Here is a 26240-nt window from a genome sequence, read left to right on the forward strand (position 1 = left end):
ATATAAAAATATCAGTATACTCATCACTCAGTTACCTACACTTAATATGAAAGTAGGAGCTTGTTAAATGCAACTGGTGTACATTAAAAGGCAGTATTTGTTAAAATAAAGCTATAAATAGGAAATCTGGTATTGGAGTTACATGAGGGACCATCACATGTTTTTCTTTGAGTCAGACTTTTACTGGAGTTACAAGTTAGAGTCATCTGGTTGGACTTCACATTCAATACAAGAATCCCTTCTATAACATTCTCAATTATCTGGCCCTCCTGATGTTGGTGTGTTTATTAACTGTCATTAAACCAGTGGTACATTATATCATCCTACTTCTTATTGCGGGAGCAATTAGATAAGTAAGGCTGTAGATTCGCTTCTTCCCCATTCTTACTGCTGCTGTCCCCAGTTATACAGGATCTTCAGCCTGACCACTCTCCTTATCACTGGTGCCATTTGTAGTAGCTTTTGCAAACAGTGCTAGAGATCGACAGGTGCAGTAAGTGGGACTAGGGCTAAAAGATAAGTGTATATCAGGTTGAGAAGTAATGTGAAAGTCTAAGGCCATGACTGATTGGGGGAAAAGGGTGTGGCTGTGTGAAACAGGGGACATGGCTGAGGTGAAGAAATAGAAATTTTTATTTCTGGCCCCTGTCTGGTCCAACTAAACAGAATCTTAATGGATGGGAATTAGACTGGCAAGAATCTAGTGTGTATACACTAGAAGCAAGTTATTTTGTGATAAAAGGGCTGATCTTATTTACTAACATCATTTTGTTCTTTTTCAGTAGGTGACCATGGTTATGATAATTCTTTGCCTAGTATGCATCCGTTTCTAGCTGCCCACGGACCTGCATTTCACAGAGGCTACAAGCACAGCACAATTGACATTGTGGATATTTATCCAATGATGTGCCACATCCTGGGATTAAAACCACATCCCAATAATGGGACCTTTGGTCGTACGAAGTGCTTGTTAATTGACCAGTGGTGCATAAATCTCCCAGAAGCCATTGGGATTGTTATCGGTGCACTCTTGGTGTTAACGACGCTAACATGCCTCATGATAATTATGCAGAATAGACTATCTGTACCCCGGCCATTTTCCCGACTTCAGCTACAAGAAGATGATGATGATCCTTTAATTGGGTGACATGTGCTGGGGTTTATACAAATTGTCTTTGATTAATCACAAAACTAAGGCTTCATCCAAGGAATAGTGTTGCAACTATGAAAAAGGATACTTTGAAAGACAAAGAACTTAGACCAAGCATGCTAAAATTATTTTGTTTTGTTTTTCCTTGTGTTTTGTTTTGGTGCATTTGCTAAAGCAAATAATCCTAACCATAGTAAAATTGCTAGTAAATCATTAGTTAACCCCATCTATTTCTCTAACTAGAAATAGTTTTTGAGAAAAATATTCCCTTTGGCTTTTTTTGCACTGAAGATATGATACATCTTTAAATGAAAATATACCAAAATTTCATAGGCATGCTTTTCTAATAAATTTATATATTTGTAAACAAAACAACAGAAGTCTTGATGCAATTCGTGAATTTTGTGTATCAGGGAGAAAAAGTTTTCTATATTTTTATATTTACCTCTAATTAGTTTATATCCCAAGTAACCTCTTGAGATAGGAAATTCTCTGTGATGGTTAATAAAATTGATTAACCAAGCAGAAAAGATCTAGCATAGGAAGAAATTATTTTAAGGAAAGCTATTAAAAAATAAAAAACAACTAAGACCATGCGATAAAAGCCTGAATTGTCACCATTGCGTCTTAAGCTGTTGGAATCTCAAAAGTTGTATCTTTTGAAGGTTATTACAAATAAGAAATTCAGAAGACAATAGAGAAAAGCGCTTTTTCCATTTGTGCTCAATGCCTTTGTGTAAATTACTTAGTTGTGTGTGCGTGTGCAAGTGTGTTTGTGTGTAGGTGTGTAACTTATTATGGAAGGAGGTCAAAGGTGGGCTGTGGCCAGGCTTCCACATTCCCACGGAACACAGCTCTCAGGAAAGGTTAGTTTTGCACTTCATATTTGTTAACTTTCTCCTAAGTCACAAGTTAAAATCATAACTTAAAAAATTCATTAATTTTTGTTATCATTTGCATATGTTGTTTATTGTAACCTTAGGTATCCAAGTGCTGTAGAAAAATTTATGACCTGAGTACAGATCTGATTTTGATTGGGTCAGAGTGAGGAACAGAGATTTTTGTATTTATTTTTGGAACTTTATGTCTTACTTTTTAGGCTAGAGAGTAGTTACGAAATTTAAAACGTAAATTAGTACCCTTTGATCTTTCCCACCATTCATGCATTAAGTAGCAGAATAGCCTTAGTGCTGCCTCTGCTGCTTTTTTTCCTCTAATATTTGGATCACAGAAATAATCACTCTGCTTATGTCTTTTAACATGTTTGTTCAAAGCCAAGGATTTGTTGTGAAGAACTGTCATCCTGCTTTTGCTAGGTAGTACCTTCTAATCATCAAAATTAATATGAAGAAATTGAATTGTTATGGCAAACTAGATTTTGTATTGAGTCGCTGCTAATTTCTTGAGCCTGGTATTTGGTGCCTGTTGTATTTGGGGTTCTTGAGAGGCATTTCCACATCCTGCATAAATAATCCATGCTACTGGTCATGAGCTGACTGTATTGAGAACAGCAAAATAAATAAATGAGATAAAACCAATAGGACTAATACTGCTTTTTGGAAATTTTTTATTTCTGATTTTTTCCCTCACATAAAACAGTTATCCTAAAGGTTAATAGTTGATTTCAATAATATAATAGAAAAGTTCCATTCTACTTTAATTTCCATTAAGGAAAAAAAAAGAATAGAATTGACAGATTTAAGTCTTTTTTTATTTTTTATTTTTTTTGTAGTGGACATTTTTGAAGTGTCTAAAATACTAGGATATTGTATACTTGGTCCTTGCAGTGGTGTGTTTTAGTGATTGCATTAGCTTAATTGGTGATTATGAGTTTCAGAAGTGTGTATATGGCGTCCAGCCCATGAGTGGATTTTAGATAGGATGAAATAGGAAGAGATATCGTCAGTGTCTTAGCCCTTTCCACAAGACATTTACCTATTTGTCTTGTCTTTCCTTCCATTCTCAAAATATTAACTTTGAATTAGGTAAATTTTTAAAAGTATATGTTGTTGGGATAAGAACAAATAGTATTTATTTAATCAAAGTATAATTTATATATTACTATGTTGAACTTTGTATTAATTCATTTGTATCTTTAAGAAAACTATCACTATTAAAGCCAATGACTCCTGTAGAACACTGAGAAAATCTTTTAGTAAAACTAGCCTTTTATATTATGTTTTTGGTGTGTATTTCGTTAAGTGATTAAATAATATGCTGCTATGTTTTCTGTGAAAGTATTTGGCTCCAAGAAACATTTAATTCTTTATGACAACAATACTCCATGGTAATAGGAAAAATTTTGAGTGTTTTTTCTTAATTCAGTGAGTTAATTCGGAATAAGTACTTTTGCGTATGACACAAGGATAGTTCTGCTGCTGTTATTAATGTACCAGTTCCCTTCTGGTAAACAGCAGTAGAATAAAAAATGTTTCAATGCTCTGTGCTATAGGCTTTGTATTGTTATTCCATTAGGCTTGGTATAAGAATTTGCAGATAAGTTCTTGGAACATTCAAAGATTAAAGTACCTTTGCATTGTTCTTGAGCGTCTCCCTCTCTTGCCCACATCCGATGAGCTCTAAGGATTGCACCTAATTCCTTTTATTTGGAGGGTTTCACTTCATTGTTAACCCATAAAGTTACAAGTGAAGCACAAAGATGAGATGAAAAATGTTTGTTTATTGTCAATTTTTAAAATAGTGTGTAAATAAAATAATGTGAGTATGCTTTAAAGGAATTTGTATGTAGTGCCTTAAGTTAAAATGTATTTAAACTATATTGTTTGAATTCATGGTTAATGACTTTATGATTTAAAAATTTTATGTGAATAAAAGCTACCAAAACATTCTTCCTGTAATTATCAAAGTGAAGTGTTATTGCTGATTTTTAAATTTGTCTCCTTCTTGCAAATACACATACTATGGTAGATGTTATCATGACTTAGTAATACTGCAAAAACCCATATAGGCATTCATTAGTTTTTTTTTCCAATGCAGATTAAGTGTGTATGACATTTAACCAAATTTTTTAAAAAAATTGTAAATATACAATTCAGCATAAGGATGTCATTGCAAAGAAAGCCAAGATAAATTTTGCAGACCTCCAGAACTATAATTTATTGGCCTACAGTCGAAGGGAAGAAGTTTGGAAAAGCTGATTATAAAACAGGGAGGTGGGGCAGGGGTTACGGAATTTAAACTTTGCTTTGTATATAGCCATAGGTATTTAATGACTTGTCCAATTTCATATAGGTTCAACAAAGTTCCCTCTAGTAGAGCAGTGATTAATTTATTTCCTATTTTGATATTCAGGGAACACTCCTAAGAAAACAAAAGAATAAAAGGTACTTTCATTACTCTAGAAGGGAGTTCTTTCAAAAATGGTAAAACTTTATACCAACATATTACTTATGTGTACTTGTGGTTTAACGCTTGCTGCGGAGATCCTTGGATCCAGAATTGTCTTCCAGGTCTTGGGCTTCAGGAGTTTGGATGCCAGCTTTGCCTCTTTCCCCACCCGCAGCCTCCTTGGTGCCTGTGTTTGGATATCTTTACAACCCCTCCCCACCGCCAGTGCATACACGCCCCCCCACAACCATTCCTGGAGAATATGTGAGAATGAAAATGATTCAGTTGGGATCCTGTCACACACACACACACATGCTGATTATTATTATTATTATTATTATTTTTTTTTTTGAGAGAGTCTCACTCTGTTACCCAGGCTAGAGTACCGTGGCGTTAGCCTAGTTCACAGCAACCTCAAACTCCTGGGCTCAAATGATCCTCCTACCTCAGCCTCCTGAGTAGCTGGGACTGCAGGTGGGCACCATGATGCCTGGCTAATTTTTCTATTTTTAGTAGAGATGGGGTCTCGCTCTTGCTGAAGGCTGGTCTCGAACTCCTGACCTCGAGCGATCCTCCTGCCTCAGCCTCCGAAGAGTGTTAGGATTACAGGCGTGAGCCACCTCGCCTGGCCCATGCTGATTCTTTATCCTAATGTTTCAGTGTGTGTAGGTAGTTGTTGGTGTTGAAATGACTAGATCCTCTGACTCCTGTCCCATGTCAAAATTACCTGAGAGGCAAAGGCAGAATCTACACCCAGAGAGCAAGCCAAACTGCCATGTAGGCCTTCTACCTTTCCACATACCTTCTTTATCTTTTTGACCTCTGAAATCTCATTTCCACCATCAGTAACCTAGTGAGCTTTTCCACTGATGGTTGCATGATGCTGATTTACGAATACAGGTCTCCAGTTCAGACCTCCCTCTTGTGTTAAAGATCTGAATTGCTAGTCAGCTAATATGAGTTCTTTTATTCTTTTCATATCCACCGTGCTTAAACCCACTGCCATAGACAGGGGTGGTTGAAAGGACGTATAGAATTAACCCCAAAAGAAATCTAGATAACCCCACTATACAAGTACATATTTTATAAAGGAATTCCTATAGATCAGACACAGTACTATCGATTTACACATTGTTTGAAATGTTCACTGAAGAGGGGGTATATTATTTTTTATACTCAAAATTTCTGCAAAGGCTCCCCCCGCCATTTTTTTTTTTTTTTTTTGGTACTCTGAAAGGAACATGTAGGAGTTCTATTTCCAGTAATGGTAGACTATGCAACTCAAGCCGACCCCCTTGCTGAGGACTAGAAAATCTGGACAAATATAAAAGATGTGTGCTCAGGCATTGAGGAATTTCCAAGAAAGTGAAGAATCAAGAAGCCAAGATTCAGAAGGAAGAAAACTATAAAGGTGAGTCCCCAATGTCACCTGTAAATGGGGAGGCAGCTGAGGAGCTGGGATGCTAACCTAATCAAAATGGGGCTGGGGCAGGGTGGTGGAAGGACATAAAGCACAGATGTTTTGTTAAAAAATAAATCAGAATATTTCAAAAACTCGTAAGAAGTACACTATTTGGCACAAATTTGAAAATAAAAATGAAACATAATTCCTAGGAAAATATTGGATAAAATTGACTCCAGTAGAGAAAGAGAAAACTGAAACATACCTATTTCTTTATTTAAAGAAAGATTGAGACAGTTACAAACCAGTATCCACAAAGTGTCAGGCCTCAAAGTGACTATCAGTTTTGGATATCAGTTTATATTTGCCTCATAAAACTAATGTTTTCAGTTGGATGTGGTGGCATGTGCCTGTAGTCCAAGTGATTTCACTGGTTAGTTCTAAGTTCTATCACACAGTTGAGGAAAAAATATCAGTTTTACACAAACTCTTAATAAAACAGAGGAAGAAGGAACACATTCTAACTTCTTTTATAAGGCCACTATAACACTGATATCAACACCTGACAAAGATATTAAAAGAAAATCATAGGCCAATATCCCTATAAACAAAAATTCTTAACAAAATACCTAGTTGAACTCAACAGTATTTCAAAAGGATAATACACATTAGTAAGTGCATTTATCATGGGAGTGCAGCATTGGTTTGATCATTGAAAAATCAATGTTATTTATATTAACAGAAAAAAAGGAAAACATTATCAGATCAACAAATGTGAGAAAACATTTGACAAAATTCAAAACTTACTATTTAAATAAACAAACTGATCCAACTTGGAATAAAGGGAACTTCTTAAAGCTGATAAATGGCATCTAGAGAAAAAAAAAAAAACACAAAAGCTACAGAGAATATACTGAATGATGAAATACCATGTCTTTTTACTAAGATCAGGAGAACAAAGCAAGGATATCCACTTTCACCACCACTTATATTTAACATTGCACTGGGGTCCTGGCAAGTGTAATAAAGCAAGAAAAAGAAATAAGTATTGAAAAATAAAACTCATATAAACAGATGACGTGATAGTATACATAAGAAATCTGTCTTTCTTCTTGCCCAGACGCAGTAGCTAATGCCTGTAATTCTGGCACTATGGGAGCCCGAGGCAGGAAGATAACTTGAGGTCGGGAGTTCGAGAAATGCCTGAGTAAGAGTGAGACCCTGTCTCTACAAAAAATAGAAAAATTACTTAAGTGTGGTGGTGCGTGCCTGTAGTCCCAGCTACTCGGGAAGCCGAGGCAGGAGGATCGCTTGAGCCCAGGAGTTTGAGGTTGCTGTGAGCTATGATGATGCCACTGCACTCTATCCTGGGCAACAGAGTAAGAGCATGTCGAAGAAAGAAAGAAGAGAAAGAGAGAGCGAGAGAGGAGAGAGAGGAGAGAGAGAGAGATAAAGAGAAAGAGAAAGAGAAAGGGAAAGGGAAAAGGAAAGGGAAAGGGAAAGGAAGGAAGGAAGGAAAAGAAGAAAGAAGGAAGGAAGAAAGAAAGGAAAAGAAAGACAAGAGAGAAAAAGAAGGAAGAAAGAAAAAGAAGAATCTACAGAAACTACGCATGAGTTTAACAAAATTGCTGGAAATAAGGTCAATATGCAAAATTTAAGTGTATTTATATATCTCAGCAGAAGACAATTTGAAAATTTAAAACATATTTACATTTTTATCAACAAACATGGAATATTTAGGAATAAATCTAACAAAATACATGTAGAATCTTTGCACAGAAAATTATAAAGTGATATCCTGTTTGTAGGTTGCAAGATTCAATATTTGTAAAGATAGAAATTCTCCCCAAATTATTCATTGCATCTAAGCAATTCCAGCAAAGTATTATTCTTTTTTATGGAACTGCATAAGCTGACTATAAAATTTATGTAGAAATGCAAAGAACCAAGATAATTCTGAAAAAATAAAATAAAATGGTAGGACACACTCTATCTGATGTCAAAAACTATTATAAAGTTATAATAAGGCAGTATAATATTGACACAAGGATAGACAGATGTATAGAGTTAATCACTTTTGTTTAAATCAAGAATCCATATATGTGTGGGTATATTAGACATCTTTTGTGTCCCACCTGAAATCCACTCAACACACTTCTTACTCCAATTTCATCCTGGCTTTGGTGACCCGACAATGCTTAGTGTCTTTCTTTCTGGCTTGGCCCAGAGTTGCCTGGCTTAGACACTATAGCATTGGTGCCTGTGAGATCACACTTGGCACTTGTGCATGCACTACCCAAAAGTATAGGGAATTAACACCCACGGGGTCATGTGAGGGTCTAATAAGAAGGCAGCTGTCTGCAGGAAGAGAGCCCTCACCAAGAAACGAATTTCCTGGCATCTTGATCTTCGACTTCTCAACCTCCAGAACTGTAAGAAACAAATGTCTGTTTTTTAAGCCACTCAGTCTAAGATATTTTGTTATGGAAACTAGAGCTGACTAATATATTGAATAGTTCTAATACCATAAGAATCTCTTGTGTTGCCCTTTTATAATCACTTTCCATTTCTAAAATTTTATAATTTCAAAACTATTATATAAATCAAATTTTATAGTGTGTACATGTTTGGCCTTGGTTTTTCCACATGGCATAATTCCCTGGAGATTAATCCAAGTTGTGCACATCAATAAGTTGTTCTTTTTTATTGATGAATAATATTTCATGGCATATTTGTAGCACAGTTTGTTTAACCACTCAACAAATTAAAAGATATCCAGATTGATTGCAGTGTTTTGCTATTACAAATAAAGCTGCTATGAATGTTTGTGTAGAGGTTTTTGGTGAACATAAGTTTTCATTTCTCTAGTATGAATGCCCAGAGTACAAATGCTGAGTCACACGTTTAGTTTTTATAAGAAACTGTCAAACTGTTTTCCAGAATGGCTATTCCATTTTACATTCCCAGTAGCAATATATGAGTAATCCAGTTTCTCTGCGTACTTGCCAGTATTTGATCTTATCATTAATTTTTTAGTTTAGCCATTCTGATAGGTGTGTAGCGGTATCTCATGTGGTTTTTATTTGCATTTCCCAATGGCTAATGATGTCGAACATCTTTTCATGAGATTACTAGCCATCTGCCTATCCTCTTTGGTAAAATGTCTCTTCAAATCTTTTGACTTTTTTTGAATTTGATTGTTTGTATTTTACTTTTGAATTTTGAGAGTTCTTTATATATATCTTATAGACTAGTTCTTTTTTGCATATGTGGCAAGCAAATACTTTCTCTCAGTGTGTAGCTTGTCTTTTTAGCCTCTTCTCATGGACTTTCGCAGAACAAGAAAAGTTAATTTTGATAAGGTCCAGGTTATCAATTTTCCCTTTTATGGATTGTGCTTTTGGTGACGAGTCTACTATGAACTCTGCCTCATTCTAGGTTCTGAAGATTGTCTCCTATTTTTTTCCTACAAGTTTCATTCTTCCTTTAAGTCTGTGATAAAATTTGAGTTATATTTTATATAAGATGTGAGATTTAGGTTGAGGTTCAAGTTCATTTTTTTTAAAAGCTGTCCTTTTCCACTGAATTGCATTTGAATCTTTGTCAAAAATCAGTTGGGAATATTTATGGGGATATTTCTGGGTTCCCTTATTGTGTTCCATCAATCTATGTGTTTGTTCCTCTGCCAATACCACCCTGTCTTGATTACTGTATCTATACAATAGGACTTAATATCAAATATAATGTTTCTCCTAACTGTATTCTTCAGGTTTGTTTTACCTATTCTAGGGCCTGTGCCTTTCCATATGTATTTTAGAATAAGCTTGTCTCTGTCTACAAAAAAAATCTTGCAAAGAGTTTGAGGAATAGGAATTGCAGTAAATCTATAGATCCATTTGGGGAGACTTGACATTTGTACTGTGATGAGTCTTTCAATTCATGAACATGGTGTTCATGTCTTTATTGAAGTCTTCTTTGATTTCTTTCATCAGTATTTGGTACTTTTCAGGATCCTGTACCCATTTTGTTAAGTTTATGCCTAAGTATATAATCTCCTTTAGAGGGATTATAATGGTGTTACATTTTTAATTTCAGTTTCCACATGTTTATTATTAGTATATAGAAATATGACTGATATTTGTATATCTATCTTGTGTCTTGAGACCTTGCTAAACTTACTTATAAGTTCTAAGAGTTTTTGTTTTTTTTTTTGATTCTTTGAGATTTTCTACATAGATAATCATGTCACCTGCTATAATAGGAATAGTTTTATTTCTTTCTTACCAATATGTATGCCTTTTTTCCCCTTGTCTTACATTAGTGGCTGGAACTTCCCATACTATCTGGAATAGAGTGAGAACAGACATCTTACTGTTGATCCCCATCTTCAAAGGAAAGCATTCAGTTTGTCACCATTAAGATGTTAGTTGCAGGTTTTAAAAAAGATGTTCTCTATCAAGTTGAAAGTTCCCTTCTACACCTAAATTGCTAAGATTTTCTTTCTTTCTTTCTTTATCATGAATGGGTGTTGGGTCTTTTCAAATGCTTTTTCTACATAGATTGATATGATCATATCATTTTTCTTTAGCTTGTTGATATGATGGATTACATTGAGTTTTGAATGTTGAATTGGCCTTGCCACCTGCAGTAAACCCCTCTTGGTAATGTACAATTCTTTTTATTTATTGCTGGATTCAGTTTGCTAATGTTTTTGAGGATTTTTGTGTTTCAATTCACAAGATATATTGGTCTGTAGTTTTCTTTTTTTGTATTATTTTTGGCTGGTTTTGGTACCAGAGGAATACTGGTAATACTAGCCTCATAAATGAGTTGGGAAATGCTCCCATCTTCTTCAATATTCTGGAAGACATTGTATAAAATTGGTGTTAATTATTTTTAAAATGTTTGGTGGAATTATCCAATGAAACCATCCATGCTGGAAGATTTCTTTTTTAATAGCTTTTTAACAATGAATTCAATTATTTATTGTGTAGGACTATTCAGATTGTTTCATCTTGCTTGAGTTTTTGGTAGTTTATGGTTTTCAAATTTAAGCTGTTGACTTTATGAGTGTAAAGTTGTTCCTAATAGTCCTTTATCGTTCTAGTTTCTGCTGGATCTTTAGTGATAGCCCTTTTTTCATTCCCACTATTATGATTGTGTCTTCTTTTTATTTTTGTCAATTTTGCTAGAGGTTTATCAATTTTTTCAAAGAAGTAGGTTTTTGTTTCATTGATTTTTCTCTATTGTTTTTCTGTTTTCAATTTTATTGATTTCTGCTGTAATCTTTATTGTTTTCTTCCTTTTGCTTCCTTTATTTTGGGGTTTCTAGTCCCTTGAGGTATGAACTAAGGTTGCTGATTTGAGACCTTTCCTCATTTCATGTAAGCCTTTAGCGCTATAAACTTCCCTTTCAGTACTGCTTTCAATTCAGCCCATATATTTTGATATGTTATTGGGAAGGGGGGTGTCGAAGTGCCCAATTATATTCGTGATTTATCTTTTTCCTTTCAGTTCTATCAGTTTTGTCTCCATGTATTTTGAACTTCTGCTGGTTAGGATGTGAAGCTTGTTACATATTCCTGGTGGAATATTATGTATTATATTATATAAATTTGTCACTATTCCTTTGATCATTATGTAATGTCCCTTTTAGTCTGTAGTAATTTTCTCTGTTCTGAAGCCTACTTTGTCAGATATTAACATAGCCATTCCTACTTTTTTAAAAGATAATGTTCCATAGCACATCTTTTTCCATCCTTTGATTTTTGACCCACCTGTGTCTTCAATTTGAAGTGAGTTTCTTATAAGTCACTATAATAGCATCATTTTTTGTTGCTGTTTTTCATTCTGTTAATCTCTGCCTTTTGAAATTGGTGTATTTAGATAATTTACATTTAAGATAATTATTGATACCTTAGTTAATTCTGTCATTTTATTATCTTTTTTGTAAGATTTTTTCCCCTGGTTCTTATTCCTCTGTTTCTCTCCTTTTGCTTTTCTGTATATTACATTAAAATTTTTAATTTTTTTCTTATTTGTAGTGTTTTTGAGTGTATCTCTTTGTATAGTTTTTGCATTGGCTGCTCTGAGTGTTGCAGTGTCTATATGTGACTATAACAGGCTACTGGTATTAACATTTTACCACTAAGAGTGAAGTGTGGAAACCTCACTTCCATTTAGGTCCCTTTACCTTCCACACATTTAAATATTGTCTTGAGTATCAGATGGTATTATAATTGCTGTTTCAAACATAAAATATGATTTATAACATTCATGTGAAAAAAGATAGTCTGTTGTATATACTTACATACCTGCTCTTTCCATCTTTCTTCCTGATACTCCAAGATTCTTTATTTTTTTTAACCATTTCCTTTCTGTTTGAAGAATTTTCTTCAGACTACCTTTAAAAGTAGGTCTGCTAGTGACAACTTATTTTGGTTTCTCTACTTCTAGAAATGATTTTATTTCCCCATTATTATTATTGTTGTTACCATTTTAAAGATGAGGTCTTGCTCTGTTGCCCAAGGTGGAGTACAATGGTGCAATCATAGCTCACTGCAACCCCTAACTCCTGGGCTCAAGTGATCCTCTGGCTTCAGCCTCCCAAGTAGTTGGGACTTCAGGTGAACACCACCATGCCCAGATAATTAAAAAATATATATATTTTTTATAGAAATGGGGTCTCAATTTGTTGCCCAGGCTGGTCTTGAACTCCCAGGCTCGAGAGATCCTCCCACCTTGGCCTCTCAAAGTGCTAGGATTACAGGTGTGAGCCACCATGTCTAGCCTCCCTTCATTCTTGAAGGATAGTTTCATGGTACACAGAATTTGTGGAAGACAGTACTTTTTTTTTTTTCAGTACTGTCTTCCACAGTAAAATACTGAAAATACTGTGCCAGTGCCTTCTGGTATCCATGGCTTCAGATAAGAAATCTGCTGTCATTAGAATTCCCCAGTAAGTATACCTATGTTCCTTGTAGGTAATGAATTGTTGGCTACTTTTCAAGATTTTTCTTTTCTTTTTCACAAGTTTACTTATGATGCATCTAGATGTGAATTTCTTTGAGTTTATCCTATTTGGGGATTCGCTCAGCTTCCTAGATCTATAGATGTGTGTCTTCACTCAAGTTTGAGCCATTATTTTGTCAAGTAATCTTTCAGCCTCCCCTTCTAGGGCCCTGGTGATGTGAATGTTGGCTTTTTTTCTTATTGTCCCACAGACAATAAGCTTGTTAAAATGTTGTGAATTCTGTTGTTCTGTATTTAAGTTCACTGGTTTTATTTTCTACCAACTGAATTCTACTATTGGTCCATCTGGTGAGTCTTTTTTATAATTTTATTTTTCAGTTTTATAATTTCCATTTAAAAAATAACTTTTATTTCTTTACTGATTTTTCTACTTTTTCATTTTAAAGATAATTTTCAGTTGATTGTTGAAGTATTTTTATGACAGCCGTTTTGTTTCTTGTTGTACCATCCCAACATAGGATTCATCTTGGTGTTGGCAACAATTATCTTTTCTTATTCTAGTTGGGATTGTCTTGGTTCTAGGTATACAAGTAATTTTCAGTTTTATCCTGGATATCTTATTTGTTATGTTAGAAGATGATGGGTTCCCTTTAAATTTTTTATTTTAGCAGGAAGTCACACTATTTAGGTTTAGCATGTAGGTCTTAACCTACTTTTGTGGGCTATAGTTCCAATGGCAGCTTAATTTTCACAGCCTTTGTGGCGTTATTTTGATCTGTTGGATTATGCAGTGCTGCTGAGATTCCCACTGGTCTCTGTGGGTCCTGCCTGAGAGAGGCACAAGGGTGTTCCCCGGGCCAGCTGCCCGGTATCCCTTGGTGGGGAAGTGGTATGATGGGAGTCCCTTATTGGTGCCCCTTGCCCATTATGAAATCTCTGGGAAGAGGAGGAGAGTTTCAGGCCATGGGGACAAAGAGGCTTCCCAGACCAGGCCACTTGCTGTAACTGTGTCCTTTTTTAAGGTCTTGCCTTCTCACCCCAGCGCCTCTGGGTAGGAGAGAAGACACTCAAGCCTGTGAAGACAAAGAGGTTCCCCAGACTGTCTGCTGTAGCTGGCTGTCTCCTGTAGGTTCTGCTTGCCCACCTCTGTATTTCTCAGTGGAAGGCAGCCTCAGCCCCCGTGGCGGGAAGGAGAATGCTGTTCTTGGCTGCTTATTTTTAACTGGCTCCCAATCAATACTCCTCATTAGTCATGTTAGTTCCCTTTGCTGGTGATATGGGCTTACCTGATGTTTATAGAGTCCTCTTTGATCCAGGAAGGAATAAGGCTACCCTGGTGAGTGCTGTCTTGCTAGACTGGGATCGGGGAATGCAGGCTCTGTGTGGCCTCCTTCTGTTGGGTGGGGGTCACGGGCAGCCCTGCGGTTATGTTGTTTCTCCAGCCCTGAGGTCCCGAATCAGCTCTCAGCCGTCTTACCACCCTTCAGAGCCTCTTGAACCATTTCCAGGTTTTATAGTTAATACCACGTAAAAGCAAGGAAAAGCGAGTCTATGTCATCTTGTCCGGACTGGAAGTCATTAATAAAACATATTTTTAAATGTCTTTTCTAAAGCATCGAATTGCCCACAAGGTAATGAGGAATTACCAGGGTGAGATTCAGAGAAGACTGAAATCCTGAGAAGTGAGTCCAGCATTCTGGACGGTTTTTGTCCTGGGGCGTTGTCATGGGGTGTTGGCCAGTCTGGAGGAAAGCTGTGAGCCTTGCATGGCTGAAGGTCAAAGTTGGAGTACAGACCCTGCCAAGGGTGGGAGCCGCGCTTGCACCTCGTGCTTGGGATAGGATGAACCAGAAGCAAACCTGCCTAGACCGCAGCTTGACCTTGAGTACAAACTAAAGCAGGAAACCTGGGTCCTGCTTCCAGCTCTGGCACTAACATGTCATGCGAGTCCCTTCACCGCTGTGCAAAGGCCCCTGTTAAATCAAGGGGTTGAATGATCTCTTAGATCCTTCCCAGCTCTATGGTTATCAAACTTGTCCCCCTAATTTAATGAATTGCTGGAAAAAAATGAGAAGTGGAAGAGCTAGGTCTTTCATTAGATTTTCTACAAAGAATAGGTTCTTGTAAGAAACTAATTGGATGCTAGTTTTACCTTACAGTGTCAGAAAGCATTTTGTGAAGCAATTTAAGTCTACATGGTAGGTGGCAGAGGGAGATGAAATTGTGAAACACACACTAAAAAACATCAAGTAATAAATTGTACAAAATGGCTGGAGGATGTTGAGCAAAAATAGAGGGCAGGGTGGAGCTCCGTTCCTCTGTACTTTTAAAAAAATTCTTAAAATTTGTAAGATTAGCTAGTCTAAATTTTATTTCCACATGCTAATTTGTGTTCACTGCATAGAAAGTTTGACCATGAAGACATGTAAGTAAAACAAAACAAAAAAGCTATCAAAGCATGAGTGATGAAATTTTCTTTCCAGAAAAGCTTAACATTTTATTTTCCTTCAGGTAAAGTCTCCTGCTGACAGTTTATAGGAAAATAAGGATCTGCAAGTAAAAGAAACCATCCAATAATCGAATCCTACATCAGAATTTTAATGCTTTCATCAATGTTACAGAATTTGCTTTCTTACTACTAACGCAACAATTCATTTAAATGGACAGATTTGAACAGCGATGCTTTACAATGGACTAATTTCATCTTTTAGTCATTATACTGACATCTCAATAATGCAGTTAAGTTCATAGCTACAAAGCAAGCCAACATGAGTGTTCAAGTATTCTGGGATGTCTAATCCAGCGTATAAAATTCTGGGGAGTTTGCTACCACTACCATCTAAATTCTCTGGTTTTTAGTCTATAGGCCATTTCTTCTTGTTCAATTCTATCCTATTAAGAGATTTTGTAATGAAATGAGAATCAGGTGCTAATATTCCTTTAGTATTATCATTTAAAAAATAATTCATTCACCTAATTTTAGAAGCACTTACATTCAATTATATTTTTAACTCTTATCACTTTTGTTTCTTCACATCCAATTTGTCCTTTCTTTCTGCAGTAGTTATACCATTTTATTAATATCTACTCATCAGCTATGTGGCTGTAATCTGCTTTATATTTTCTTCAAGGAAAGCTTTTCCTTTCAAGGCTTCCTCTTTCCTCTAAGAAACCATGTGCAATATCATGGCTCTCTCAAACATTTTTTTTTTTTTTTTTTTTTGAGACAGGGTCTCACTCTGTTGCCCAGGCTAGAATGCCATGGCATCAGCCCAGCTCACAGCAACCTCAAACTCCTGGGCTCAAGCAATCCTTCTGCCTCAGCTTCCCAAGTGGCTGGGACTACAGGCATGCGCCACCATGCCTGGCTAATTTTTTCTATATATTTTTAGTTGTCCAGCTAATTTTTTTAGTAGAGACGGGGTCTCGCTCTTGCTCAGGCTGGTCTTGAACTCCTGAGCTCAAACGATCTGCCCGCTTTGGCCTCTCAGAGTGCTAGGATTACAGGCGTGAGCCACTGCGCCTGGCCCCAAACTTCTTAATTATTTTGAAATCTAAAGCACAGCCTTGCGGTGTTGGAAAGAGACAGGATGAGATGACCAGGCAGGTGAAAAATGCTACCCAGGAGGTAGAAGTCTACTTGTGGACTTGGACCCATCTTTGATTCCACTGGGCACCTGGTAGGTGGGTATTCAAATATTTCTGAAACAGGGCTACATCATCACAGTTCCTCTGTTTTAATACCTATTAGCACTAGGAGTTATTTTGCTAGTGTTTGCCTATAGGCACTCATTACCATTGCTCTCGGTAGAGTGTGAATATCTCAGATGAGGTCCTGCCTAATTTATTTCTCAGGTTCCACACAGCTCAAGAATTGAGTGGCCTATATTTTACCTAATATAATTTGTGCTGTTTTTCAACTCTGGATCTTCAAATGTGCAAATCTAAAAGATGCTTGTGCTCTGTTTATTACATGCTGCCAGAAAGAAAACAAACTTTTTAAAATCTAATTTGAGTTTTAATGCTATTGATAATGATTTAGTTTTCAAAGAAGCAAATTAATTACAGACAAGAGAAAACATTGCAGAGATGGTGCCTGATCTCTTCTATTCAGGCCATGGCTGACCTACACAGGAAAGAAATGTATATTTGTGGTGCCTTCATTATTATAAAAATAAGAGTAATTTGACTAATCAGAAAATAGCAATAATTAATTTTATGACAGAATGAATCTGTCAGTATTTGGATCTCTTTTGGGGAACAAACAAAGGAAAAAAACCCATGTTTTTTGGAAAGAAATATGACAAGAAACACCCACAGATGCACCCTGCTGTAGGGAATACATTTCTCCAAAATTAAAGGTACAAAGGTTGTCACATTTAATTTTCAATGGTTGTCCTGATTTAAGAAAATAGATTTCTACATTATTCAGGAATTATTAGAAATTTCATCCAGTTTGAAAAACGAATAAGTACTATTCTGTGACATGGGCGCAAAACGTTGTTTTCAACCAAGTTGTAAGACACCATTATCCATAAAGTGTATTTCAAATAAAGGTTCTCAGGACAGTAATTTAAAGTGCAATGTATAAGGTACTTTAAATAGTGCAAAGCTGCTAAATATAAACATTATGTGCCAAGTCCAAATAAAGCAGGATCTTATCTCTTCCCAAGCTAAAGAGAACAATGGAGACATACTCTCATATCTCTAATCCTTTGCAAGTCTGGGTATTTTGGTCTGTGTGTGTACATGGGGGTGTGTGTGGGTGAGACTGTACCTAAATATGCATATAACTGCTTGATAGTCTCTGCAAATGTCTGCATCTGATTTCTTAGAATCTGAAACCTTTAAACACTGACAGAACTATGCAATCTCCACTTCAATATGCAATTTCACTTCAAAGTAGCATTAGGCTTGTAATAACGGTTGAGCTATTTCAGCCTGCATATCCTGTAAGGTAGGTATTTGGCTGCGTATTAAATGTTTAATGAAAATTATAGAAAATACAATCACTATAATGCTGCCAAGAGCGACCCCTATGAAATAAGGGTATGACTCCTCTGCCTCATATTCTTCTGGGCTGACGCTCCCAAGGAGGAGTGTAGTGCTCTGGGTATAAGGAATTTGGCTTGGAGTTACTGAACTGAGCAGATCCTGCACATTCCTGAATGATCCATTGTGTGGCATGGTGGTGATGTTGAGGAGGTGGCACAGCAGCGGGTACAGATCTGTGGAGTTCATGGCTTCTTTTGTGAAATTCTTTCTGAAGGCAGGACCGTGGGCTAAAAATATTGGATGCATTTCTGCTAATGCATTATCATAACCGTGGTTGCCTACTGCAAAGAGAAAATGCATGAATAAGTTAGCCAACAAGATGGCATTAGAATGGAAACAATTGTTATACGGTCAAGCTCTGAACTTAAAGGCAAATTTTATCTAATTTGATTGGAAAAATAAAATAATTTTTTACAAACATTCTGTGCTGTTGTCAACATCACAGTTTACTTCAGGAAATGAAAAGGCAAATGATCACAAATGCTTCTCACAGGCCAACACTACCTTACGCAGTAGAGGAAGCAGGGTGGAGAGCAAAGCTGAGCCAAGTCAGGAAATAATTAGAGTGGTTTTTTTTTTTTTTTTTCTGGTGGCTGGCAAGCTAATATTCAGCAAATACAATACCTACTATGTTCCAATTATTGTTCTGAAGATAAAGGGATAAAGATGCTATTAGTCTTAGTCATGAAGACAATAAACTCCTAATTACTAATAAAAGGGGAAAAACAACACATAAAGAAAAACAAAAGCAACCACAAAAATCCAACGTATAGTTACAGCTACAATGCCTGCTGAAAAACAAAGGTCAGTACTTGTATGTAGAGGGGAAAGATCTTGACTTTGATGATTCAGATCAGGATCCAACTTAGCATTGTGTACTTTAGTGTGGCTATAAAATAAAAACTTCAGGAGTCTTCTGACATATGTATCAAGTGATACAAAATTAATGCCAAATTGAAAACAAAAGCCACATTTTAAAGGCATGTGTGCCTAGCACAACATCCAGGTGCAAGGCAAAGGAGCTACTGCTATTAAGACAGCAACCTAAGAAAACCAATAGGCATTATTATCATCAAGAAAAGATAATTAGTTCAGGTGATGCTTATTTGATCTTTACACATTATATGAATGTATCAAAATATCACATGCGCCTTGAAAATATGTACATCTAATATGTATCAATAAAAAACATTTTTTTTAATTTAAAAAATAAAGGTAGTGAGAGGAATGACAGTAAGTCAATCTCTAACACCTATAATTGCTACAGGAAAATATGCAATGAGAACACAAACACAGCCTCCCAAAAAGTCCTTAATCAATTTCTCTGGAAGTCATGAACTGACCCCTAGTTGTCTCAAAGTCATTTGAAGTTTTCCTGGCAAAATCTGTCTGAAGAAGTCATTCTAAATGCCATGATTCTTTGAGTTTATTCAAGTAAAAATAATGCTGGATTTATGAATCACTAGTAATTATCTCACAGGTTACTACGCCATTATATAATTTGTAATTGGAGGATTGCTGTTTTCATTTCTATGAGAAGTTGGGATCTGGACTCCCAATCATGAAGGCAAAGATGATTCTCTCCTATCACATTTACTAGAAAATCAGATTTCAAATTAAATCATTATGACTTATATAAAATCTTTCCTATGAATAGGGATTTTGTTTTATAATGGTAGCCCCTACCATAAATGCTTGATCTAGTAGATAGTATTTAATAATGGACGCCTAAAGACAGTGGTTCTCAAACTTCAGTGTGTATGAGACCCCTAGGGGGCATGTAAAAACAGATTGCTAGGCCCTACCCTCACAGTTTCTAATTCAGTAGGTCTGGGTTGGCCCAGGAATTGTTTATTCCTAAAAAGTTCTTAGTTGATTTGGATGCTGCTGGGCCAGGGAACACACTTTGAGAATCACTGCTTTTGGACATTAGGGCTTAATTATCTTGTGGAACTCTGGCCGAAAAGGACTATGGGGGACAATATTCAATTATTTGTTGAATCAATGAAAATATAAATAGGAGCATTAAAGGTTTTCTGTCAAAAAATAGAGGTGACCACTCCATTGTGTAATTGTAGTTCACTAGACGAAAATTTCTAGAGAGCCCCCTTAAATTTATGATAACTGTCAAATAAAAATCTCCTAAAAAATAGCAGTCCTTTTTTGAGCAATCACTCTAACATAAGAGCTACCTACACAATACATGAAAATCTGAACATGCAAAGCGGAAATTATTCTCATGGTCAAGGAAATCATTTTTAAAGGACTTCTTAATACAGTTTACCTGGCATGATTAAATACTGTTTTGCAGTTTATTAGCAGTAGCTAAAACCTGTTTTAAGAACTGGAAACCATGCATCTATACACACACCTGGTACTATGAGCCACAAACACACTGCAAATGCCATTGTCAGGCAACTGCTTTTCTTTTAGACAAGAAACATGGTAGGAACCCAATTCTACCTAAAGGGACACTTTTGTACGTCTCTTATATATACCAAGAACCAATGTCTAAAAAAGCATTTCTATATAGTTAAGTATGGACACAATATGGTTCCTTCAACATTCAAATAACAGAGGGTAAAAACATCAGTAAATGAACTGCTACATTATCCATAGCCTCCACTTTACCGAAAAAGTGATGCACAGTGGGAAGAAATACTATAACATACTCACACAGAAAGTCTTCTGACTTATTCTGTAAAATATGCCACCCCTTGTCAGCCACTGCTATGATTGGTTGAATTCGATTGTTGTATTTGTAATGCCATCTTTCTGGAATCTCTTCTTTTTTGTAAACAGTAAGATTAGGATGAGCATGAGCTAGTGCTTCATAGACTTCATCAAATTTACCTAAAGAGAAGGTAGGAGAGGCACTTGGAACAAGATACTCATTGCTACACTCAGATAAACAACCATGGGCAACAGACTCCCTACTGAGGCAAAAAGCCAGCAAGCTGAACATAATGAAATACAGACAGACACATCAGAACTCCCCTTCCTCTCGGGGGAAAGACTCTTGGAAGGGGAAACCGAGAAATAATTAATCTTCTGTCATAAATAAATTCAGAGAGGACATTTTATAGAACTAGAAATCTCTAATTTCTAAAGACTTCAACACATACATACATACACATATTCATTAATGGCAGTAAGTAAAATGTCAAGGGTACTACAATACTTCAACAAAAACAAAGATAGGTTCTCGTAGTTATGAGTGCAGGGACAGAGAATCTCTAGCAAGAAAACATGGTAAGTAGAGAGTGGGTGCTAGGAAAAGACAGACTGAGGGTGGAAAGCAGCTTGTAAAATGGAAAGGTCCTCAAAACCCTGGAGGTGTTGCCAAGGTGTTCCTTGTAACTGCAACTGCAGCAAACCTGGGCACTGTCTTTTATTTCTTTTCTTATTTTTCAAATCCATTTATTGGGACTTTGTCCCTGCCTCCCACACCCCAACAAGAGAACACCATTGCAATTTTATAAGAGAAATTGAAGGATTAATGTGATTTTCTTAAACAACAAGAAAAAACTTATTTGTTGAAAACTGTGTGTAGGTGCACATGCATATTTTAACATTCGCTATTTCATGTGATTCTCTTAATTTCCCTCTGAGGGATTGAGGATAGAATTCTCAATTGTGAGATATCCAGCTTTTTAAGCTCTTGTTCTACCATTTGAGACCTAAAACCAATCCTAAGAGGTGATAAAATGTGAGTCAGAAGAGCAGGTCTGAGTCATGTTCTGCCACTTACTTTGTGACCTGGGGATGTTGAACCTTTTCGGCTATCATACCTGTCTCCATGTCAGTGGAGACAACGCCCAGGTGACAGGTTTGGTATGAGGATTCCAGGAGAGGTTTTAAAAAGTACAAGGTATCGTTATTACTTTTCCTGCTTATAAATAAGGAAAATAAATCTCAGATTAACCAAAGCTCTTTCTCCTTCTTACACTCTACTGCTTCCCTATGAAGCAGATCCCAATTAAGGGTCTATAGAAGGCTTTAGGGTTCCATGAATTCACTGTAATTGTATTTGAATTTTGTATGTACCTGTGCATCTCACTTTTGCTGAGAAGGGAAACTGTAGCTTTCATCGTATTCTATGATTCCAATATGGTTAAAACCTACTACCATAAATGTAGAGAGAGCATCAATTTCAATATTCTAGGAAAAAATTAGACTCTGAGAAAAGAGATTTTGTTTTTTCAGAGTCTAAGGATTAAATCCCAGAATATGACCATGACACAGGCAAGTTTACTAAAAGGCACAGAAACAGAAATCCCTATTCACCTAACCACACCGGGCAAACGCAGACCCAGCCTCAGGTCCCCACGCAGGTCAGACTTACCTTCTTTTGGCAAGATGGCTGCCACTGGAGATTGGTCAATCAGGGTATAGTGGTCTTTATCCAGATATTGGTCAAGTTCTATTACCCTTTCCTCAGAACACTGGGTCATTCCATGATCGCTTGTGATGATTAGGTTCAGATCATTCCACAACTTTGCCTTTTTCAGCCTTTGTATGAGATATCCTAACTTGTTGTCAATATCTGAAATGACAGGCCCCATGAGTGGACTGTCGGGTCCTAGATGGTGGCCCATGTCATCGGGGTCTTCCCAATAGAGAAGACCGAGATTTATGGGCTCCTTTGATGTAAACCATTCAATAATTTTGGCAACTCTATCTTCAAATGAAACGGACTCATTGTAAGGCATGTAGTGAGTAGGAAAGCTCTTGTGTATTTTTACATCTGTTCCAGGCCACATGGCTGCACCACTACTATATCCCGCCCTCTGATTTGTGATCCATATTGGCGTTGCTTCTTCCCAAAACTCAGAATCATAAATATTCATGTGATCCAAGGAGAAAGATTTGTTCAGAATAGGGTCAAACATGTCATTTGCAACAATCCCATGACTCTCTGCAAAGAGGCCAGTCACCAAAGTATAATGGTTAGGGTAGGTCTTTGTAATAAAGATGTTAGTAACTTGCTTCACATGAACACCGTACTTCATAACATAATGAAAATGGGGTGTTGGAACTTTATATAAATAATCCCAACGGAATCCATCAAATGAAACTAGAAGAACCTTTTGCTGGTCTGGTTGGAGAGAAAATGTAGTTGAAAGATTTAGTGCAGCAAGTACGAAGGGCACCAAGAGACATTTTGAAGTCATTTTCAAAGTACGTGATCAGTTCAGTGTAAGATAATCTGTAGAATAAACATATAGAAGTTAATGGCAATACTTTCGTTTTGTACACTTTACCCCAAACTCAGAGTGATGGTGTTTAGTAATTCCAGGTACATCATAAATCAAAGCCTGGAAGAATTATGTTGCAGAACTCCAGGACAAGAGACCTGAGGCTACATGTATAATACAGCTATGAAGTTTAGTTGCATTTTAAAAGCTTTTTACTAACAATTTATCTAAATATTCCTCAAAGGAATTATTTAAATGAGCTCCCCAATAGCATTTTAAGATGTGATATAATTTATATACAATGTTTCAAAACCATTTTCAGGTTGACCCAGACTTCTGACTTCTAATCAGAAACTTTTATACAGTCAAATGCCTTTGAATATATTTATCACTATGGCCAAACCAACTGTAGGAACTTAGCAACAACAAAGTATCATTAGCAAATTTAATGATGGTGCTTTAAAAAATATATATTTTATATATATTCCAAGCCAATGTTTGGTTTATCATGGCTAGAAGTATTACTAGAGTACTTCCCAAGATTAAATCATTTTGGATCAAGGTTCTTGGTTTTTTTTTTTAAATCTGTATATTTCTAAAAACCTTTTATTATATTCAAGAAAGCTACTAAGGGGCAACATGATAAACCCGATGGACATGTAAATTTTGTCAGTTCTCATTAGGGTGCACATCAAGGATCTTTTGTTCTCTCCTTTTCCTGTCCATTCTTGCATGAAGGTATTTATAAGCCCACCAAAACCTGGATCTAACCATACTTTGGGCAAAGAAATCTCTTGAACTCAGCTTTTGACATCTTCCTAATTTGAAAATGCTGAAGATATTTTTAAACCTCAAAAATAGATCCTGCTTTGCCTTGCTATATTATAGGCATAGAGAAGTAAAAACTGCTTGGCAGGCTTGCTTTGCTTTGGGGAGCACAAACTATGTGTAAACTATGTGTATGAGCTGAGGGCAGTAATTACTTTGTTTTTTAACTGTAATTTCACCATATCTAGATATTACTTACTTAAACTTTAATTGTTTTAGGTACTGGGGGGCCTCAAAGACAATGGTTCAAAAATTAAATTTAAATTTAAAACTATTTCTTAATGGTTTTGGCTTGGCAACAACTTTTCCCATTTGGAAGGAACATTAAAAATAGTTGCAACAGGGAATTTGCAAATAGGGAACTGCAAGTATGTTTACTAAATATCCGGCAGAGGATGGTGGTTCCTCCTTCTCCTTCCCTTCTCCCCCACCTTCCTAATACAAGGAAGGCTAGTATCAACCAAATGTAATTTAAGGCTAAAAAGAGAGAGAATCAACTACATGAAACACCTGATTTTCATCTATCTTAGCAAATTAAGTCAGCAAATGGGGTAAGCAGGCGAGAACTGCTTTCCTGGGACCAACAAAAGCAAAGATCCAGTGCTGTCTAAAGCTTAGGAATGTTTGGCAAGAAGAACCAACACTATTATCACATGGATGACATAAAGCAATGAACAGAGAGGTGGGGGTGGGGATGAAAGAAATCACATTTTTTTTTTCCTTTTCCATGCAGAAAATGCACAAAGCAGTGGAATTCTTAGATCTAGGTCCAGATTTCTCTGTGCTGCTTTCCAATTCTCCTTCCCCTCTAATCCTTCTTCCACAGCTTTGGAAATCTGGAGGGTAGGGGCGCCAATTAAAGGGAAGAAGAATGACAAGTGCGATGCGCACTGTCTGGGGAATGGACACGCTTGAAGCTCTGACTGGGGGGGGGATGGGGGGCATGGGCAATATATATAACCTGAACTTTTGTACCTCCATAATAAGCTGAAATAAAAATAAAAATAAATAAATAAATAAATAAAAAGAAATACCTGGGGGGAAAAAAAAGGGAAGAAGAGGAAAAGTAAAGGAGTAGGTCTGTGTAGAGCGGGTAGGCGTCACGACAGGGGATGCATCGCCCCATCTTCTCCGCCAGGAAGGGTCGCGGGGCAGGGTAGGTTCCTAATTCCCGGACCTCTCGCCCGCCGAGGCCGGCAGATGCCTCCGTGGGCTCTTTAGATAAATATGCAATGGCAAGGCGAGGGCGCGACAGCCTTGGGGGCCCAGAGCGGCGGTGTGGGTCCCCGGGAGGCAAGCCGCCCGCCCCCTGGGCTCTTACCCTCGCGGCGATCCGGTCTGGGGCGGTGGGAGGACGGGCCTGGAGGAGGCTCCCTCCCGCAGGCCGGGGCTGACCGCGGGGAGACGGGAGCGAGGGGCGCCCCACGGACCGCAGCAGCTCACCTGCACGCGACCTCGCGCGGAGCACCTGACCCGCGCCGCCTCCCGCCGCTCGCCCGGCCTCTTGGCTCCCATTGGCTACGGCGGAGATGGTCACCTACGCCCGGGGCGCCGGGCGAAAGCCAGGCTCCGCGGAGTGGCTGCAGCGCCTGTCAGTCAGCAGGAGCGGGGGCGGGTGCTGCCTGGGTTCGAAGGATGCGGGGGGAGGAGCCCGCGGGGACAGAGGGCCGGGAGGGACCCAGCTGGGAGGTCAGAGAGGTGGGGAGGCTACCGGGACGGTCGATTGACGCTCCAGCAGGGCCTGTCACTGCCTGGTGACACCCAGTCTTTGCAGAGTGCCTCTCCCACACGGCAGTGGTGCTGTGGCCAGTGGTGCTGACAGATGATTCCGTGCTACCCCAATGGTGGTTCTATACTCTTACACTCACTGTTTTTTTTTAAAGATACTTTGTATTCTCTGATCTCTTATCTCAAGTCCTCCCCACCCAACCCCTTATTACATATAGGTGTTGGCCACACCATGGCCTTTCTTCTGACCTGAGCACCTGAGGATGTCGGTGGGATGATGAATTTTTCTTTCATTCTTTTTCTTCATTAATTAGTGTTATCAGATTTACCTCTGAAAGGATTTATTAATCTAATAACCGCGGCAGCCCTTACGTTTGTTCAAGTTTTTGCAGTTTAGGTGTTCGATATACCTAGCATGGCACAGGAAAATGCACAAACTGAACCAAGCCAGACTCAGGCTTGGTTTCATTTGCGCAGGCAGAGAGGCTGAACAGCTACTTCCAGGGTCGCATCTGGGCTCCAGACTCTGCTTCTTGTGTTGCTACCAAATAGTCATCAA

The 26240-nt window shown here is 37.5% G+C and overlaps 2 protein-coding genes across 3 annotated transcripts in view; one reads left to right on the forward strand and one right to left on the reverse strand.

Moving 5' to 3' along the window:
* The window catches only part of ENPP4 (ectonucleotide pyrophosphatase/phosphodiesterase 4), a 15804-nt gene extending 11796 nt beyond the window's left edge, over nucleotides 1–4008 (forward strand). Inside the window, exon 5 of the mRNA XM_045543670.1 lies at nucleotides 783–4008. Coding sequence (XP_045399626.1) covers nucleotides 783–1147 — 365 coding nt within the window. The 3' untranslated portion in view covers nucleotides 1148–4008. The remainder of the gene's footprint in view (nucleotides 1–782) is intronic.
* Nucleotides 4009–16868: 12860 nt separating this feature from the next.
* Nucleotides 16869–25454, reverse strand: ENPP5 (ectonucleotide pyrophosphatase/phosphodiesterase family member 5). Of its 2 annotated transcripts, none has more exons than XM_045543672.1 (4): nucleotides 25397–25454; nucleotides 22273–23136; nucleotides 20604–20780; nucleotides 16869–18208 (listed from the first exon to the last, which is right to left on the reverse strand). In XM_045543672.1, exons 2-4 carry the CDS (start codon nucleotides 23099–23101, stop codon nucleotides 17781–17783), a joined length of 1434 nt encoding a protein of 477 aa, XP_045399628.1. In that variant the 5' UTR covers nucleotides 23102–23136; nucleotides 25397–25454; the 3' UTR covers nucleotides 16869–17780. The 2 variants fall into 2 exon arrangements, with proteins under 2 accessions (XP_045399628.1, XP_045399627.1); XM_045543671.1 differs by having other exon boundaries at nucleotides 25275–25433.
* Nucleotides 25455–26240: the final 786 nt, after the last annotated feature.

Source organism: Lemur catta, chromosome 2 (genome assembly GCF_020740605.2).
Source record: "Lemur catta isolate mLemCat1 chromosome 2, mLemCat1.pri, whole genome shotgun sequence".
In the NCBI taxonomy this organism is placed as follows: Eukaryota; Metazoa; Chordata; class Mammalia; order Primates; family Lemuridae; genus Lemur; species Lemur catta.

What these genes read in the sequence shown, in the direction of transcription:
- ENPP5 (XM_045543672.1), bottom strand. Translation starts at nt 23,101, where the DNA reads ATGACTTCAAAATGTCTCTTGGTGCCCTTCGTACTTGCTGCACTAAAT. An exon ending in AGCCATCTTGCCAAAAGAAG is followed by an intron (nt 20,781 to 22,272) that starts GTAAGTCTGACC and finishes CCTTCTCTTTAG; the next exon opens with GTAAATTTGATGAAGTCTAT. An exon ending in TAAGTCAGAAGACTTTCTGT is followed by an intron (nt 18,209 to 20,603) that starts GTGAGTATGTTA and finishes TTCTCTTTGCAG; the next exon opens with TAGGCAACCACGGTTATGAT.